The sequence below is a fragment of the Diplotaxodon limnothrissa genome, linkage group LG15 (assembly GCF_057381915.1).
Source record: "Diplotaxodon limnothrissa isolate DT_005_m linkage group LG15, D_limnothrissa_male_GT1.1, whole genome shotgun sequence".
Classification (NCBI taxonomy): Eukaryota; Metazoa; Chordata; class Actinopteri; order Cichliformes; family Cichlidae; genus Diplotaxodon; species Diplotaxodon limnothrissa.
The window spans coordinates 43,269,601-43,287,382 of record NC_140610.1 but is presented as its reverse complement, the minus strand read 5'-3'; the positions used below and the strand labels follow the sequence as shown (position 1 = coordinate 43,287,382).

General features: G+C 42.4%; 1 protein-coding gene across 1 annotated transcript in view; it reads right to left on the bottom strand.

Annotated features, from left to right (window-relative positions):
- Window positions 1-1,756: 1,756 nt before the first annotated feature.
- LOC146618067 (NLR family CARD domain-containing protein 3-like) overlaps window positions 1,757-17,782 on the bottom strand; it is a 37,365-nt gene continuing 21,339 nt past the window's right edge. Inside the window, exons 5-9 of the mRNA XM_085373554.1 lie at window positions 15,739-17,530; window positions 8,632-8,805; window positions 5,042-5,215; window positions 2,453-2,499; window positions 1,757-2,298 (exon numbers count right to left, since the gene is read on the bottom strand). Of these exons, the coding sequence (XP_085229680.1) occupies window positions 1,757-2,298; window positions 2,453-2,499; window positions 5,042-5,215; window positions 8,632-8,805; window positions 15,739-17,530 (2,729 nt within the window). The remainder of the gene's footprint in view (window positions 2,299-2,452; window positions 2,500-5,041; window positions 5,216-8,631; window positions 8,806-15,738; window positions 17,531-17,782) is intronic.

The window sequence follows — 17,782 nt, the reverse complement described above, 5'->3', positions numbered from 1 at the left end:
AGGGAGCTGGGATATAACAGCAACACCTCATCCATGCTTAGGCACTACAGAGCTTTGCATGAGAATAAGGGGGACACCGATCGTGGAGCAAGACCAGGTGAGCCATCAAATGCAATGATAATATAGCATGCAGTAATGTTACTAAATGATATAACAATATTATACAACTGTTATAAGTTACGTGTGTGATATTTATATTTGTGCTTTATCTTTATTGTCTTTCCTCAGGAGAACAATCTCAAATAGATGAAGACCTGGTCAGCATGGTGATTGAGGACTCCCAGCCATTTAGCATTGTGGAGGACAAAGGATTCAAAAGATTTGTTAAATCATTAAATCCTAGCTATGTTCTCCCCACTAAAATGTCATAAAAGCAGTGAAAATTTTGTTTTTACAGAATAAAATGTGAACAGGCAGGACTGAGGCTCAAAGCCTCAGTGTGTAGCTGTCCATACCTCAACGTTACAAAAGCACAACCACTGTCCACACCCCAACCACACCTCACCTCACAGTAAATGATCATTTCCATTTCAAGCATTTCCAAATAATCATTTCCCATACTGCCACTATAAATATACACAGTATACTGCCATCACTACAATATACATGTTTTACACACTCCTTTTGTTGTTGACATTTACAGGCTGTGTGCAAAATGCCACACTCTTCAAATTCATGCCAGCTATTATTTTTACGTCCAGTAGGTGTCCTGCTAGAGCAAATGAAGCTTCATGAAGCTTCGCGTTGGGGTGAACCAATTGGATGAAAAGCTTCAGTGCTTCATGGGGCTTCATCTGCCCATCACTAATTCATAGCACTCTGTAGATCTGTTTACCACACACCGGTACAGCTGTATATATGTAGCACATATGTATACTTGCTCTCTGTATAGCAATATAAACATCTTGTGGAATATGAAATAGGACCCAAAATGCAGACTGCTTAAGTGGAGGATGAGCTTTATTTACAACCGGATAAGAACAACAAAAGGGGTGGCGAGAAACAGAACGGTAATAACTCTAAACTGGGAAAACTAAACTAAACACGAAACCAGAACACTAACGAGGGTACCTTGCAGGGAGAATGACCAGGAAGCTGGAGGAAATAAACACAGAATGGCGGCGAGGAAAATAACGCAGACGAACCAGCAACTACCATGACAGAAGACACAACTTAAATACACCCAGAGAACACAGGGAGATTACACGCAGGTGGGGAACACAGCTGGGAGTGATTATCGTGACGAGACTAGGGAGGCAAACTGAAAACACTCACATAAGACGCAGACCTTCACAATAAAACAGGAAACACATACACGCAATGACATAACACACCAACTTAACACAGACTGGGGGACACAGAACATAGGAACATGAACAGAAGAATACAAACACCCAAGGTAACCAAAACCACAGAATACTAATAGACTAAACATAAACACGGAGTCACAGACTCCGGACCATGACACATCTGTAGACTTAACTTATTTGTACATAATCTGTTCAGAACTATTCCGACCTTTTCTACACTTACCTGTATATAATCTACTCTTATTGCACTTCTAATCAAAAATAAAGTTTGCATCTAATCAGAAGTGCAAGAGCACTTACTGCTCTTGCACTTCTGATTAGATGCAAACTTTATTTCGTTACCCTGTATTTATACATGTGTAATGACAATAAAGTTGAATCTGAATCCTAATCTGTTCAACCTGTTTCTCTAACAGGAGGACACTCTTTAGACTAAATGATTAAACTCAGCACAGACTCACGGTGGAACCAGAATAAACTCTGAATCCAGGATAAAGAGGTTCAGTGAATGTGGTGTTGAAGGTGTGGAGGTGGATCAGAGTGTCAGAGGAGACTCTGTAGAAGGACAGAGTTCCAGCAGGACAGTCCACATAAACTGCTGCTCTGTTAGAGACGGAGGAGGAGGAGGAGGATGTGGAGGAGGAGATGGATGTTTTTATGTTATTGTGACAGACACAATAAGGACCATCATCAGAGCAGAATAAACTCCAGGAGTGGTCATTCTTTCCAAACACACAGTTATTATTGACTCCTTTCCTTCTGATTCTTCTGTAACTCACTGTTATACGAACCTCTCCTCTCCACTCGACCTCCCAGTAACAGCGACCAGTCAGACCATCACTACACAGCAGCTGTAGACGATAACCAAATCTGTCTGGATGTTCAGGATATGGCTGAACCTCCTTCACACGTATCACCTTCCTGTTGTTGTCAGACAGTTGGAGGTTTTTGTGTACTGTGTTTGTGTCGATTGTGAGTTGACAGGAATCTGATGGAGAGAACAAACACAATCCAGCTGCAGTTATTGATCCATCATCTGTTCATTGATTGACACTTTGATGATGACTCCTGACATCAGAATGATGAAGATGGTTGAATGTGTGCTGCTTTGTTTTCATGAATCACATTAAAAACACACTTACACTTCCTCAGACCTGGTCTCAACCATCGGACTCCAGCAGGCTCCACCCTGAAAGGAGGAGGGGGGTCAGAGCAGCACAGTCAGCATGCACACATGGACATTACAGAGTGGCTCCACCATTCTGTAAGCATGTAAGTTGATCTTAAGAAGAACATTTCAAGTGGAGAGAATATTTTATGATCACCAGGATCCTTCCATCTGAGTCATTACTTTTAAAGAGGTGCTGCTATACGAGGGAATATTCCATAGATTATTTATTAGAAACATGTATTAGAAAAGAAATGTGTGATTTCCTTGCACAGCTTTGCCGTCCACCTGGGCCTTACACAGAGTTTCTGTCTGATTTCTCAGACTTTTTATCTCATTTAGTGCTCAGCTCAGATAAAATCATTATTGTGGGTGATTTTAACATCCATGTAGATGCTAAAAATGACAGCCTCAACATGGCATTTAATCTGTTATTAGACTCAATTGGTTTCTCTCAAAATGTAAAAGAACCCACCCACCACTTTAATCACACTCTAGATCTTGTTTTAACATATGGCATAGAAACTGAACATTTAACAGCGTTTCCTGAAAACCCTCTCCCGTCTGATCATTTCCTGATAACATTTACATTTACAATAATTGATTACACAGCGGTGGAGAGTAGACTTTATCAAAGTAGATGTCTTTCTGAAAGCGCTGTAACTAAGTTTAAGAATATAATCCACCCACTGTTATCATCTTCAATGCCCTGTACCAACACAGAGCAGAGCAGCTATCTGAACGCTACCCCAACAGAGGTCGATTATCTTGTTAATAATTTTACCTCGTCACTACGTACGACTCTGGATACTGTAGCTCCAGAGTGCCATTAGTGTGGTTACAGCTAGTGAGCTGAGTGTTTGCAGCTAGTGAGCTGCACTCTTTTTGACATACTTTGTACTTTATTGACTAACGCTTGAGTTTTGCTTGTTTCTTTAAACGGTAATAGCGGCTTGTCCATCTCTTTTAGTTAGTATTAATAGAAACTTTAATAAAACTCTTTAATTTAACCCTTTTGCCTCCTTGACTCCTTTTTCTGACCCGGACACTTTTTGTTACTTCCCCCTCACCGCCTAGACCCCTCAGGGGAACGTAACAAGTGGGGAACTCTGGAAAACTAAGGTCTCTAATCAGAAGTACCTGACTCCGTGGTATAATTCTCAAACACGTAGCCTAAAGCAGATAACTCGTAAGCTGGAGAGGAAATGGCGTGTCACAAATTTAGAGGATCATCATTTAACCAAATCACAGATGTAACATTATCTACAGCTACTTTTAGTACCATTGATATTCATTTAGACTCTTTTTCTCCAATTGATCTTTCTGAGTTAACTTCAATAATTACTTCCTCCAAACCATCAACGTGTCTTTTAGACCCCATTCCTACAAAACTGCTCAAAGAAGTCCTGCCATTAATTAATTCTTCGATCTTAAATATGATCAACCTATCTCTAATAATCAGCTATGTACCACAGGCCTTCAAGCTGGCTGTAGTTAAACCTTTACTCAAAAAGCATCTCTAGACCCAGCAGTCTTAGCTAATTATAGGCCAATCTCCAACCTTCCTTTCATATCAAACATCCTTGAAAGAGTAGTTGTCAAACAGCTAACAGATCATCTGCAGAGGCTTATTTGAAGAGTTTCAGTCAGGTTTCAGAGCTCATCACAGCACAGAAACAGCTTTAGTGAAGGTTACAAATGATCTTCTTATGGCCTCTGACAGTGGACTCATCTCTGTGCTTGTCCTGCTAGACCTCAGTTCGATACTGTCGACCATAATATCCTATTAGAGCGATTAGAACATGCTGTAGGTATTACAGGTACTGCGCTGCAGTGGTTTGTATCATATCTATCTAATAGACTCCAGTTTGTGCATGTAAATGGAGAGTCCTCTTCACACACTGAGGTTAATTATGGAGTTCCACAGGGTTCAGTGCTAGGACCAATTCTGTTTACATTATACATGCTTCCCTTAGGCAGTATCATTAGAAGACATAGCATACATTTACACTGCTGTGCAGATGACACCCAGCTCTATCTGTCCATGAAGCCAGATAACACACACCAATGAGTTAAACTGCAGGAATGTCTTAAAGACATAAAGACCTGGATGGCCGCTAACTTTCTGCTTGTTAATTCAGGTAAAACTGAGGTTATTGTACTCAGCCCTGAAATTCTTAGAAATATAGTCTCTAACCAGATGCGTACTCTGGATGGCATTACCTTGGCCTCCAGTAACACTGTGAGGAACCTTGGAGTCATTTTTGACCAGGACATGTCCTTCAACGCACATATTAAACAAATATGTAAGACTGCGTTCTTCCATTTGTGCAACATCTCTAAAATTACACTGCACTAGACCCTTATGCATTTTACCCTTTGTCACACTTTCTTGTGATTATTTAAGACTACCCATTCATGTTAACTGCTTTTTATAAAAGACATTTGGCTCCACTGATCCCTCCCCTTCAACTGGTTGTCCTTCCTGAACCTGGTTCTGCCAAAGGTTTCATCCTGTCTGTATCATTGTATGGTCTGTACCTCACAATACAAATATCCATACCTGAGAGTGTCCAGTCTCCATTGTGAATCCTTCAGACCAGCCGACAGCAGCTGTGTTCCAGAAATGCCTGGATGATTGTAGCTCAGGTCTAACACTCTCAAATGGGAGGGGTTGGAGTTGAGAGCTGAGACCAGAGAGGTACAGCCTTCTTCTGTTATCATACAACCAGGGACACTGCAGGAAGTGAATAAATAAATACATTCTAATGTATTTTATTTTATTTTACATTAGAGTTTTCCAGGTACTCCAGGTATAAAATATATGCATATGGAAGTAAATAAAGAATGGGTCCTAAGAACTCATTCTTTTTAGGGAAACATTAAATTGATGGCGAACAGATCAAAACACTGACAGAATCCATAGATGGCAGGCTTTTGAGTATCCTTGCAAAGAAAGGTGGCTATATTGGTCACTGATTTGTTTTTGTTTTGTTTTTGAATGTCAGATATGTATATTTGTGAATGTGGAGATGTTATATTGGTTTCACTGGTAAAAATAAATAATTGAAATGGGTATATATTTGTTTTTTGTTAAGTTGCCTAATAATTATGCACAGTAATAGTCACCTGCACACACAGATATCCCCCTAAAATAGCTAAAACTAAAAACAAACTAAAAACTACTTCCAAAAACATTCAGCTTTGATATTAATGAGTTTTTTGGGTTCATTGAGAACATGGTTGTTGTTCAATAATAAAATTATTCCTCAAAAATACAAATTGCCTAATAATTCTGCACTCCCTGTATAGACACAGACAAACAGGCACACACAGATACGAACATCCATTCCCACCCCCATGCACACATATGCAAATACTCAGCACTCACCCAATGTGGAGACAGACATAAGTAGACACTGTACACACAATCACATTCCCCAGACGTACTCTATACTCCCGGTCTAGGTACCTGTGTGTTCTAAGGTAGCCCTGTCCCCCAGGGCATGAATGGCTCCCCTGCACCCTGGTGACACACCTGCACCCCAAGGCCCTGCATGTGTGGGTGATTGTGGTGGAGCGGGAAGAGGGAGGCAGCTGGGGATGGGGAGGGAAGGAAAGTAGGGGCAAGTGGCCCCTCCCTGGGGCATTCATGTCATTTGATGTTTGAGCTGATAAATAGTAGATCTGAAATTTCTAGATTATTGCTTATTCTACATCTAGCCAAGAGTAATCTAATAATGTATGTTTTAGCCATCCTGAGATAAATTGAAGTGTTGTGTAAATAGTGATGCGTAACTAGTGTTGAAAGTTAGGCAGATCTAATCCTTTTATTCTTGGTCTTTTGTAGTGTTTTTAAGCTGTATCGCCCCCCCCCCCCCTTTTTTTTGTGCCCTTTATCACCCTCTTCCCCGCTGTTTTTCTTTCCCTCCCACTCTTTTTTCTCCATTTCCTTTCCAATAGTCATGTCTGTTCCATATGTAACAACTGAAAAATAAAATTAAATACATAAACAATAAAAACAAAGGTCAATCAAATGGACCAACATGGCAAGGCCGGGATGGTCCACTTGGTATAGTAAACCTGTTGGGTATCTTTCTTGACCTTCAGACAATAATTCTGATGGCAAAAGAACCAAACGGGACCCAAGCTTGAAGGATAGACAGTCCGCAGGGGTGAGAGGGTTTTTTTTTATATATATTTGAGAAGGAGAATCCATCTGTCCATTGTCCACCACTTACCCAGGTTCGGTTCATGGGAGCAGCAGAGAAGTCCAGACTCTACCCATCTCTTCTAGCTCAGTAATAATAATAATTATTAATAATATAGTTATCTTGATTCATCATGTTTTGTTAACCTTTTGTATCAGCAAAAAAAGTCTTATTTTATATCACTTTTTTCTTACATCATCATATACAGTGGGGCAAAAAAGTATTTAGTCAGCCACCGATTGTGCAAGTTCCCCCACTTAAAATGATGACAGAGGTCAGTAATTTGCACCAGAGGTACACTTCAACTGTGAGAGACAGAATGTGAAAAAAAAAATCCATGAATTCACATGGTAGGATTTGTAAAGAATTTATTCGTAAATTAGGGTGGAAAATAAGTATTTGGTCACCTCAAACAAGGAAAATCTCTGGCTCTCACAGACCTGTAACGTCTTCTGTAAGAAGCTTTTCTGTCCCCCACTCGTTACCTGTATGAATGGCACCTGTTTGAACTCATCATCTGTATAAAAGACACCTGTCCACAGCCTCAAACAGTCAGACTCCAAACTCCGCCATGGCCAAGACCAAAGAGCTTTCGAAGGACACCAGGAAAAGTATTGTAGACCTGCACCAGACTGGGAAGAGTGAATCTACAATAGGCAAGCAGCTTGGTGTGAAAAAATCAACTGTGGGAGCAATCATCAGAAAATGGAAGACATACAAGACCACTGATAATCTCCCTCGATCTGGGGCTCCACGCAAGATCTCATCCCGTGGGGTCAAAATGATCATGAGAACGGTGAGCAAAGATCCCAGAACCACACGAGGGGACCTGGTGAATGACCTGCAGAGAGCTGGGACCAAAGTAACAAAGGTCACCATCAGTAACACACTACAACGGCAGGGAATCAAATCCCGCAGTGCCAGACGTGTTCCGCTGCTGAAGCCAGTGCATGTCCAGGCCCGTCTGAAGTTTGCCAGAGAGCACATGGATGATACAGCAGAGGATTGGGAGAATGTCATGTGGTCAGATGAAACCAAAGTAGAACTTTTTGGTATAAACTCAACTCGTCGTGTTTGGAGGAAGAAGAATACTGAGTTGCATCCCAAGAACACCATACCTACTGTGAAGCATGGGGGTGGAAACATCATGCTATGGGGCTGTTTTTCTGCCAAGGGGACAGGACGACTGATCCGTGTTAAGGACAGAATGAATGGGGCCATGTATCGTGAGATTTTGAGCCAAAACCTCCTTCCATCAGTGAGAACTTTGAAGATGAAACGAGGCTGGGTCTTCCAACATGACAATGATCCAAAACACACCGCCACACGGCAACAAAGGAGTGGCTCCGTAAGAAGCATTTGAAAGTCCTGGAGTGGCCTAGCCAGTCTCCAGACCTCAACCCCATAGAAAATCTGTGGCGGGAGTTGAAAGTCCATGTTGCTCGGCGACAGCCCCAAAACATCACTGCTCTCGAGAAGATCTGCATGGAGGAATGGGCCAAAATACCAGCTACTGTGTGTGCAAACCTGGTAAAGACCTATAGTAAATGTTTGACCTCTGTTATTGCCAACAAAGGTTATGTTACAAAGTATTGAGTTGTATTTTTGTTATTGACCAAATACTTATTTTCCACCCTGATTTACGAATAAATTCTTTACAAATCCTACCATGTGGATTCATGGATTTTTTTTTCACATTCTGTCTCTCACAGTTGAAGTGTACCTCTGGTGCAAATTACTGACCTCTGTCATCATTTTAAGTGGGGGAACTTGCACAATCGGTGGCTGACTAAATACTTTTTTGCCCCACTGTATGTCCTCAGATCTTTATTGTGAGAATTGATCATTTATATCAAATCAAAGACCATTTGTCACATTTTAAAGGTACATGTAAAAGCTGTCAGCTTATATAATTCTAAATCATCAGTCAAAAAATCCTAACCTGAGAATTTCCAACATACACTGTGGAGTCTGCAGTCCAGCAGAAAGAAGCTTCATGCCTGAATCCTGCAGGTCATTGTTGCTCAGGTCCAGCTCTCTCAGACTACAGGAGTGGGAGCTGAGAACCATGGACAGAGCTTCACAGCTTCTCTCAGAGAGGTTACACCTGTTCAGGCTAAAGAAACAATGACATTTTTCATCAAACAAAAATAATTTTAATGTTGAATCTAGATTTCAAGATGAATATCTCAGTTTGCACCACAGTTCAGATTTTAATTAATTAATTTAAAAAAAAATAATTAACTGAGATTTTGCCCTGGGACAAATAAAACACTTTAAGTTAAATTTCCTAACAGAAAACTAAATTAGACCTCTATTAAGTCTAAAGGGAAACCAGTGAATAGCTACTAGATTTACTTATACTAGTACAGAGTGACACCAATGACTGTAGAAAACATGGACGACGCTACAGCACCTCCTCACATTAAGCCAAAATATCGCGCTTGCCGAGGCTGCCATCTTGCATTTTTGGAGCCAGAGTCTGCGCGGTAGTGACTTCAGGTGGAGCGACTGTGTAACGCTCCCGCCCACACACCCCCTGGGCGTGACCGCAAACACGCCCAGTTTATTTGCTGATGGGTTTACCGCGACTGACGACTCGTTCAATTGAGGTAACTACAACCATGTCACTATTATGAAAAAGACACACAGCTTATCATCTTATAGTTCTAAAAGATCTAAAATCACTCTGTTGTTAAGTTGTTTGCTAAATTAGCCGCTAGCACACGCAATGTGTTGGGGGCTTGTTGCTAGTGATGCTACACACCTATTACTCTAATAGTCTGTATTATTGAATGATTCAGCACCAGAGATGGGCAGTAACGCATTATAAGTAACCCGTTACAAGTAACGATTACTGTTACTTTCGCCTAAGCACGCTGCGTTACTGTGTTACTAAAACTGTTATTTTTTTTGTGAGAGTGTCTCATGACAATGACGTAAGCGAGTGCAACGTTCGTGGCAACAGCTGCGTGCAGATCACAAATGGATAATATATCGAGTGCGGGAGAGTGTATGACCGTGCAGCATTTAAAGCGTGGAGGTGCTGACCTTACTTTGAGTTTGATTCTGTAAAAAGTAAAAAAAACATTAGCGTCTGCTGCTCACTGTGTGGGAAGAAAACTTCTTTTTACAGCAAAAAAACCCCTAAAGGTCCGAGCAAGCACCAAATACGCTGCCACAGGAATGTGAAATTCACAGAGAAACTGCCATATCCTTCCACTGACCACTGCAGCACACCTGCACCAGGGTAAACCTCCGCCTGCCCCACTCCTGCTATACAGGTGAAAATAGAGCAACAGGACCGCTGAGTCTTTGATTTTATTAATTTTCTGCTGTGTTTTACGTGCATCGATTTGAAAGAGTGAGTGTAAACACAAAAAACGATTTTATTTTATATGGTGGAATGTGCAGAAAATAGGTTTAAATGTTAAACAAATTTTTTCCAGTCAGAGAATGTTGCATATAATTTAATGTTTGCTTGATGCATAAAGTTAAAAGATTAAAACTAATATTGTTTATTGTCATTTATGCTTAGAAATATTTACTCATATATGCTTAGAAGTATATAATCATTTGTAGATTGAAAGAATGTCTCATCCTAGGAGTTCTGTAACATATCTGTGTAGCATGAAGAGGGGGGTGCGTTCACTCCTCTACAGAGTGTTCTGGCATAGATCACACACCTCCTTGGAGAGGTCGTATCTTCTCTTGCTGATATATGGTATAGCAAACACACGTATATCTGTTTGAGTGTAAGAGCCTTTTGTTTAGATGGACCCGCTAGACTCCTGGCACCAGCTTTGGGGAGTCTTCACAGGGTCACATCTTGACCCCACACACACACAAACTTACACAACGCACAGGCAAGGTACTCTTGGTGTGTATGTAGACCTCTTATGTTAATGAAACTATGTATATTCATGTGAGCTCAATAAAAGAACAATGTTATGGGGGAGCGGACGAGAGCTACTGGGGTCAAGCGAAGGAACGGCGCTTGTCGTGGTTCTCTCCCTCATACATGAGTAACACAAAGAATTTTGCCTACTTGTGTCTTGCTTTTTCTGTGTAGTTAATTGTCCTTAACGTTCCAGCGAATAGGTTTATGCTTCAAACCTATCAAGTAGTTTTAAAAAGACTTTTTCATTTGATTACATTTTATATGATGGATTATGCAGAAAAATTAGAATTGGGCTGAAAGATCTATTGCTTTATTACCTATTTAGGGGATAAATCATGTTTTAAAAAGTAACTAAGTAACTAATTACTTTTGAAAATAAGTAATCAGTAAAGTAACGGGATTACTTTTTTGGGGAAGTAATCAGTAATTAGTTATTGATTACCTTTTTCAAGTAACTTGACCAACACTGTTCAGCACTCCTTAGGTTTTGTTATCCATTTTTAGACAGCGATGAGATCAGCTGCACACTCCACGCCCAGAGTTACTGTTAATATAAAAAAATGTAACGTTGTCCTTTAAGATTTTAACATTTAAGATTGAGTGTAATAGATCTAAAACTGTTTAAATGTTCAGAGCCCTCTGAACCCTTCCTGGTAACATGGAAACATGGAAACTTTAAAAACAGCAGCAGAACGTTTCAGTAGTTTAGTCTAATTTGTTTTTTTCATTTAATAATAGAGTCCATATTATATCAACAGCTACATTCACCCTGGGGAGAAACTAGTGAGGGATACCATGAAGACTAAGCTGGGTTTCCTGGGTCCAGAGGTTTGGAGAAACTTCTTCCCTTTCTTTCATCACAGCTGTCCTGTTCCAGAAGTTCTGTTGACCCACTGAGAGAGGCATCATTTAAGAAACACCAGGAAGACTGAAGCTCATCGCATTGATCAAGCAGGACTCATGATCTTCACCAGCAGCTCCCTCACAGGGAAATCTTCCGCACTCCTCCCAGGAGATGGATAAACCCAGCATTTCATGAACACTGTGATGGAGACCTTTGCTTTGTGTAATGTTATAAATACTCGGATACTCCCCAGAGGCTCCGGACTTTTACATAGAGATATTATACTCAGTCCTGTAGAAAGTTATATATTTAAAAATATATGATCCTCTCTAGTTACTCTGGTATAAATAACTTTGAATTACTTTATGGTAAATAACACACTATCGGCAAAAAACTGTGAAAGAATTCCAGATCACAAGGTTGTAGTTTGAATACAAGTGACAACCTTTGACCTTCATCAGGTTTTATTTAATTGTGTCAGAAAAATGTGCTCTTCATGCAGCTGAGTACATCAAGTGTTTAAAACGGAAGCTGTGCAGGTTTGAGATCAGCAGCTTTGTAAAACACCAAACTGAGGTCCTGTTAATGCTGATATATAGTGACACAGTTACATGGGTGATTAATCCTTTTCTTTTTTTATCTTTAACTTTATCAATAAAGCTGCAGCTTTCGCTACAGCACATGTGGTACTTTAACCTTTGCACTGTTTTCATCAGTTCATTTTGCAGTTAACATGTGAACATGTTGGATGATCTGGTGCTGAGGTCTGAATCTGAGGGCAGCTCCTGTAATCACAAAGACAACAGAACCATCACAAACTGAATTATAAAGTTTATCTCTCAAATCTGAAATAAAGCTGATCCTTCTGTCCTCACACACTCAGGATCTGAAGCTCTTCTCTTACATTTTCAGTTCTACAGTTTAATCCATAAATACTGATTAATGAGGAGTGACTGAAGTACAAGCTTTTTTTTTAAATTTGGTATTTATTGTCTTTACAGATGTGGCAAGAGACTGAAAACTGTTGTTTGCACATATTTAATAATCAGCTCTGCACAGGAGCTGAAGCAGAGTGCAGCCTGTCACTTTTACAGTATAATACTTGTAATAAAAGTACAGTAACGGTAATTAATGACTGAGCAGCCCGGGGCGTTTCTCTTGATTTTTTTTATCCAGGATAAATTCATTCACCTGCAAGGATTAGATAAACGAATTTTACAAAACAAGTTTCCCCGACATCCGAGTGCTCATGTTAGCTAGCTAGGTCTCAGGACCGAGCTAAGGACGGTAATTATGGATTAGCTTACAAACACGTTTAACTTACCAAAAAGGTGCAGTGGGGCCTCGAGTCCTTCTGTCGGGTAGTCCAGTTTACTGAAGAACACCTCAGGCTGTCAGGTTAAAACAGTCGTTCGTGTTTTTGTAACAAAAACTCTGGCCCTTCTCTCAGAGCCTACACTCTATCTGCTATTCCTGAACAGAGATACGCAAGTTTCTCCGTGACTGCAGCTGCCAGTCAAAACTGTTATGATGAAGTTACACGCCAATTTAACATCACCGCGATAGAATCAAACTTATGGGAAAGGAGACCCCTTGGACACAAATCAGCGTGATAAGAACTATTGATAACAAAAGAAAGAATCTTTGGAAAAAATATATCTGAAAAAATGTATCTGATGAGAATTAATTTACTTTTGTCTGTCCCCAATCCCATCCGCTAACATGGAGTAGGCGGAGTTTATGACCTTTACTGCAGCCCTGCAGCCATACACCAAGGGGCAATAGAGACATTTTAGCTTCATTTTGGGGGAGCTGTCGCGTCGTCCATGTTTTCTACAGTCACAGGCATTCAGTTCTGCTGGTCACTTTCATAATTCTAATATCTATAGAGTTATCTAGGACAGGGGCAACTGAGTCCAGCCCCTCTCCAGGAGACTGGTTCCAGAGCCCAAGCCATGCGTTGAGATGAGCCCAACTATATCTAGCCGGTACCTCTCAACCCCATGCCTAACTCAGGCTCCTTCCCCACCAGAGAGGTGATATTCCATGTTCCAATTGCCAGCTTTGGTAACTGATGATTGATCCACCAGGGCCTCTGCTCCAGCCCGCCACCCGGCACACAATGCACCCAACCCCTACGGCACCTGCGGGTGGTGGGCAGCAGGTTCCTTGCACAGCCCAAAAAAGGGACCTTTTTTGGGCTGTGCAGGGCCAGGCCCCATGGACTAAGGCCCGCCCACCTGATGCTTGGCAGGGTGAACTGTTCTCTTGGTGTTCTACTCATAGGGGTCTTCTGAATCGCTCTTTGTTCCTCACCTACCTACAACCAATTTGCCATGGGAGACCCTACCAGGGGCAGAAGCCCCCGGACAAAATAGCCCCTGGGATCCCTGGGACACACAAACTCCTCCACCACCATAAGGTAGTGATTCGCAGAGGGGATCTACGTCCCTACCCTCACCTGTGGTCACGAGCTGTGGGTAGTGACTGAAAGAATGAGAGTGCAGATAGAAGCGGCAGAAATGAACTTCCTCTGAAGGGTGGCTGACCTTACCGTTAGAGATAGCGTGAGAGGTTCAGCCAACCGGGAGGGGCTCAGAGTAGAGCCACTGCTCCTCCACATGGAAAGGAGCCAGTTGTGGTGGTTCGTGTATCTGACAAAGATATCTCCCGATAAGTTGTTGGGCAACCCAGGACACATTGGGTAACGCCGTGGTGTTCCCCCGGACAAGCTGGAAGAGGTGGCTGGGGAGAGGGAGGAATGGTTTTTTTTGCTTAGGGTGCTGCCCCCGTGATCTATTAAAGAGATGAATTTGATGCCAAATCAGGTGGAAAACTTCTGTAGTCAGGAAATATTTAGGTTAATTTGATTGGTTATACTATAGGATTTGTAGTTATAGTAGTTGGCCAGTAGGAATGTTTGGCCCTGCTCTGCAGCAGCTTCTGACTAAAGCTTCTTACCCACTCCGCGGGTGGAAGCGGCTGGTGCCCGGCAGATGCCTACACAAGTGCCTGTTCCCCGGAAGAGGGCTGCTGAGGTCGGAGCACGTGAGGGACCTGCTCAGCAGGTTCCAAAGGTCAGAGCACACAAGAGCCCTTCCCAGCCGGGATGGGGTGCGCGAGGACCCTGCCAAGCCTGAGGTTGGCGTGCTGTCTAGACCAGGCTTCCTTCCACCTGGGGCTCTGTGTGGTCTTGCGTAACGGCTGCCTGCCAAGCCGCCTGGGAGCCTCGGATCATGCCGTGACTGCTGTGCCACCTCCACTTGCCACACAGGCATCCTCTGGTCCACACGGTGGCCACCAGATCAGCTTCATCATCGCTGTGGGACAAATGGCAGACCGAGCGGCATCCGCAATCACGCCTTGCTGGCTTAAAACGGATTGAACTGGGTCCATACTGTTGTTATTGGTGTGTGTTTGTGTAACCACGGTAACTTCTGACCCCACTTCCGCCAGTCCCTTTATTGTGGCGGGAATGAACCCTGTATAAGTTCCGGGTCAATCAGCTGCATGTCCCTGCTCCTCTGGCTGCTGTTGTCCCTGTGGTTGGCGTACTTGTCAGATATCGACAAATTTTACACTACAGACCAGTTGACAGCGTGCAATAACCCGGCCAATTCATTCACCTTTACACTACCTCACAATCGACTCAACGGTCAGGTTTCTTTTTTCTCCCGCGATCAGCCCTGATCAGCGCGAGATGGCGAGCCACCCGACCACCGCTACGTTGCGGTAGGAATTATGAACCTATGGACTGAATCAAACTGTTGACACATGACCTATCACAGGTCCATGGAACTAAAATAAATCACATACTGGACTACACCTCATCCCACCTCCTTTTGGAACCCAATAAGCTGTCTTGTATTGTCAACATTATTTTGTTTGTGATATATATGCATTTTTTTTTTTTGTACATCTGTCTATATATTCCTCATAACAAACATAATACATATATTTTGAGCTCGACTTTGATTTCCTGTGTTTTATTCACACCCTCAGGCTCCATAGTCGAAACTTATTCTGATAGCTCATTGTCTATGAGGCTGCAGTCAGGCGCCCTGGTCCTTTAACCGTGTTACATTTGGCTGGGGGCTGGAAAGCTGCAGCCGTGAAAGTATAAGGTACAACAACTGGTAATAAAGGTGTGAAGAATGTGATCAAGCTCATCATTCGTATCCCACAATACCTCAAATAAATTATAAGCTAAAACATGTTATCAGCAGCAGCTATGGACCATCAATTTAAAACAAAACTCAATGACTGTATTTTAAAAATAAAATGAGAAGTATGTCCTTGCTTACAGAGCTTTGTTGGAGGCTTTGACCACTGGCAGCAACCTCAGAAGAGCCTCCTCTGAAGCAGAGTATTTCTTCAGGTCAAACACATCCAGATCTTTTTCTGATGATAGTAAGATGAAGACCAGAGCTGACCACTGAGTAGGAGACAGTTTATCTGTGGAGAGACTTCCTGATCTCAGGGACTGTTGGATCTCCTCCACTAGAGAACGATCATTCAGTTCATTCAGACAGTGGATCAGATCGATACTTTTCTCTGCAGACAGATTCTCACTGAGCTTCTCCTTGATGTACTGGACTGTTTCCTGATTGGTCTGTGAGCTACTTCCTGTCTGCGTCAGCAGACCTCGTAAGACAGTCTGACTGGTCTGCAGTGAAAGACCCAGGAGGAAGCGGAGGAACAAGTCCAGGTGTCCATTTGGACTCTGTAAGGCCTTGTTCGCAGCAGTCTGGTGGAGAGATTGAAGTTTTGGTGTGTTAAATAATTTAAACCACCAGGAGGTTGTTTCTTCCAGCAGATTGAGTCCAGAGTTGATGAAGGTCAGATGGACATGAAGAGCAGCCAGAAACTCCTGAACACTCAGATGGATGAAGCAGAACACCTTGTCCTGGTACAGTCCTCTCTCCTCTTTAAATATCTGTGTGAACACTCCTGAGTACACTGAGGCTGCTCTGATATTGATGCCACACTCTGTCAGGTCTGATTCATAGAAGATCAGGTTTCCTTTCTGCAGCTGATCAAAAGCCAGTTTTCCCAGAGACTCAATCATCTTTCTGCTCTCTGGACTCCAGTGTGGGTCTGTCTCAGCTCCTCCATCATACTTGACCCTCTTCACTTTGGCCTGAACCACCAGGAAGTGGATGTACATCTCAGTCAGGGTCTTGGGCAGCTGTCCTCCCTCTCTGGTTTCCAGCACATCCTCCAGAACTGTAGCAGTGATCCAGCAGAAGACTGGGATGTGACACATGATGTGGAGGCTTCGAGCTTTCTTGATGTGGGAGATGATTCTGCTGGCCTGCTCCTCATCTCTGAATCTCTTCCTGAAGTACTCTTCCTTCTGTGGGTCAGTGAACCCTTTGACCTCTGTCACCATGCCAACACAGACAGGAGGGATCTGATTGGCTGCTGCAGGTCGTGTGGTTATCCAGAGGCGAGCAGAGGGAAGCAGTTTCCCCCTGATGAGGTTTATCAGCAGCACATCCACTGAGGTGGACTTTCTAGGGTCAGTTAGGATTGTAGTTTTGTGGAAGTCCAGAGGAAGTCGACACTCATCCAGACCATCAAAGATGAACACAACCTGGAAGTCTTCAAAGCTGCAGATTCCTGCTTCTTTGGTTTCAGTAAAGAAGTGATGAACAAGTTGCACCAAGCTGAACTTTTCCTCTTTCAGCACATTCAGCTCTCTGAAAGTGAATGGAAATATGAACTGGATGTCCTGGTTGGCTTTGTCTTCAGCCCAGTCCAGGCTGTATTTCTGTGTTAAGACTGTTTTCCCAATGCCAGCCACTCCCTTTGTCAGCACAGTTCTGATTGGTTCATCTCTTCCAGGTGAGGCTTTAAAGATGTCTTCTTGTCTGATGGTTGTTTCTGGTCTGTCTGGTTTCCTGGATGCTGTTTCAATCTGTCTGACCTCATGTTCATCATTGACCTCTGCAGTCCCTCCCTCTGTGATGTAGAGCTCTGTGTAGATCTGATTCAGAAGGGTTGGGTTTCCTGCTTTAGCGATCCCCTCAAACACACACTGGAACTTCTTCTTTAGTTTTGATTTGAAGTTAATCTGACACTTCTGAAGAGCCTCTAAATGAATAAAAGAAGAGAGGTTTAATGTTTTAATGTTTCTGTCAATGGCCAGAAACATTAAAAGCATTACTACCTGACCCGAAGGTCCCGAAGCTTCAGTAGTTGCAAATACATTACAAATTTGTTTAATATGTGCGTTGAAGGACATATCTTGGTCAAAAATGACTCCAAGGTTCCTCACAGCGTTACTGGAGGCCAAGGTAATGCCATCCAGAGTACGCATCTGGTTAGATACCATATTTCTAAGAT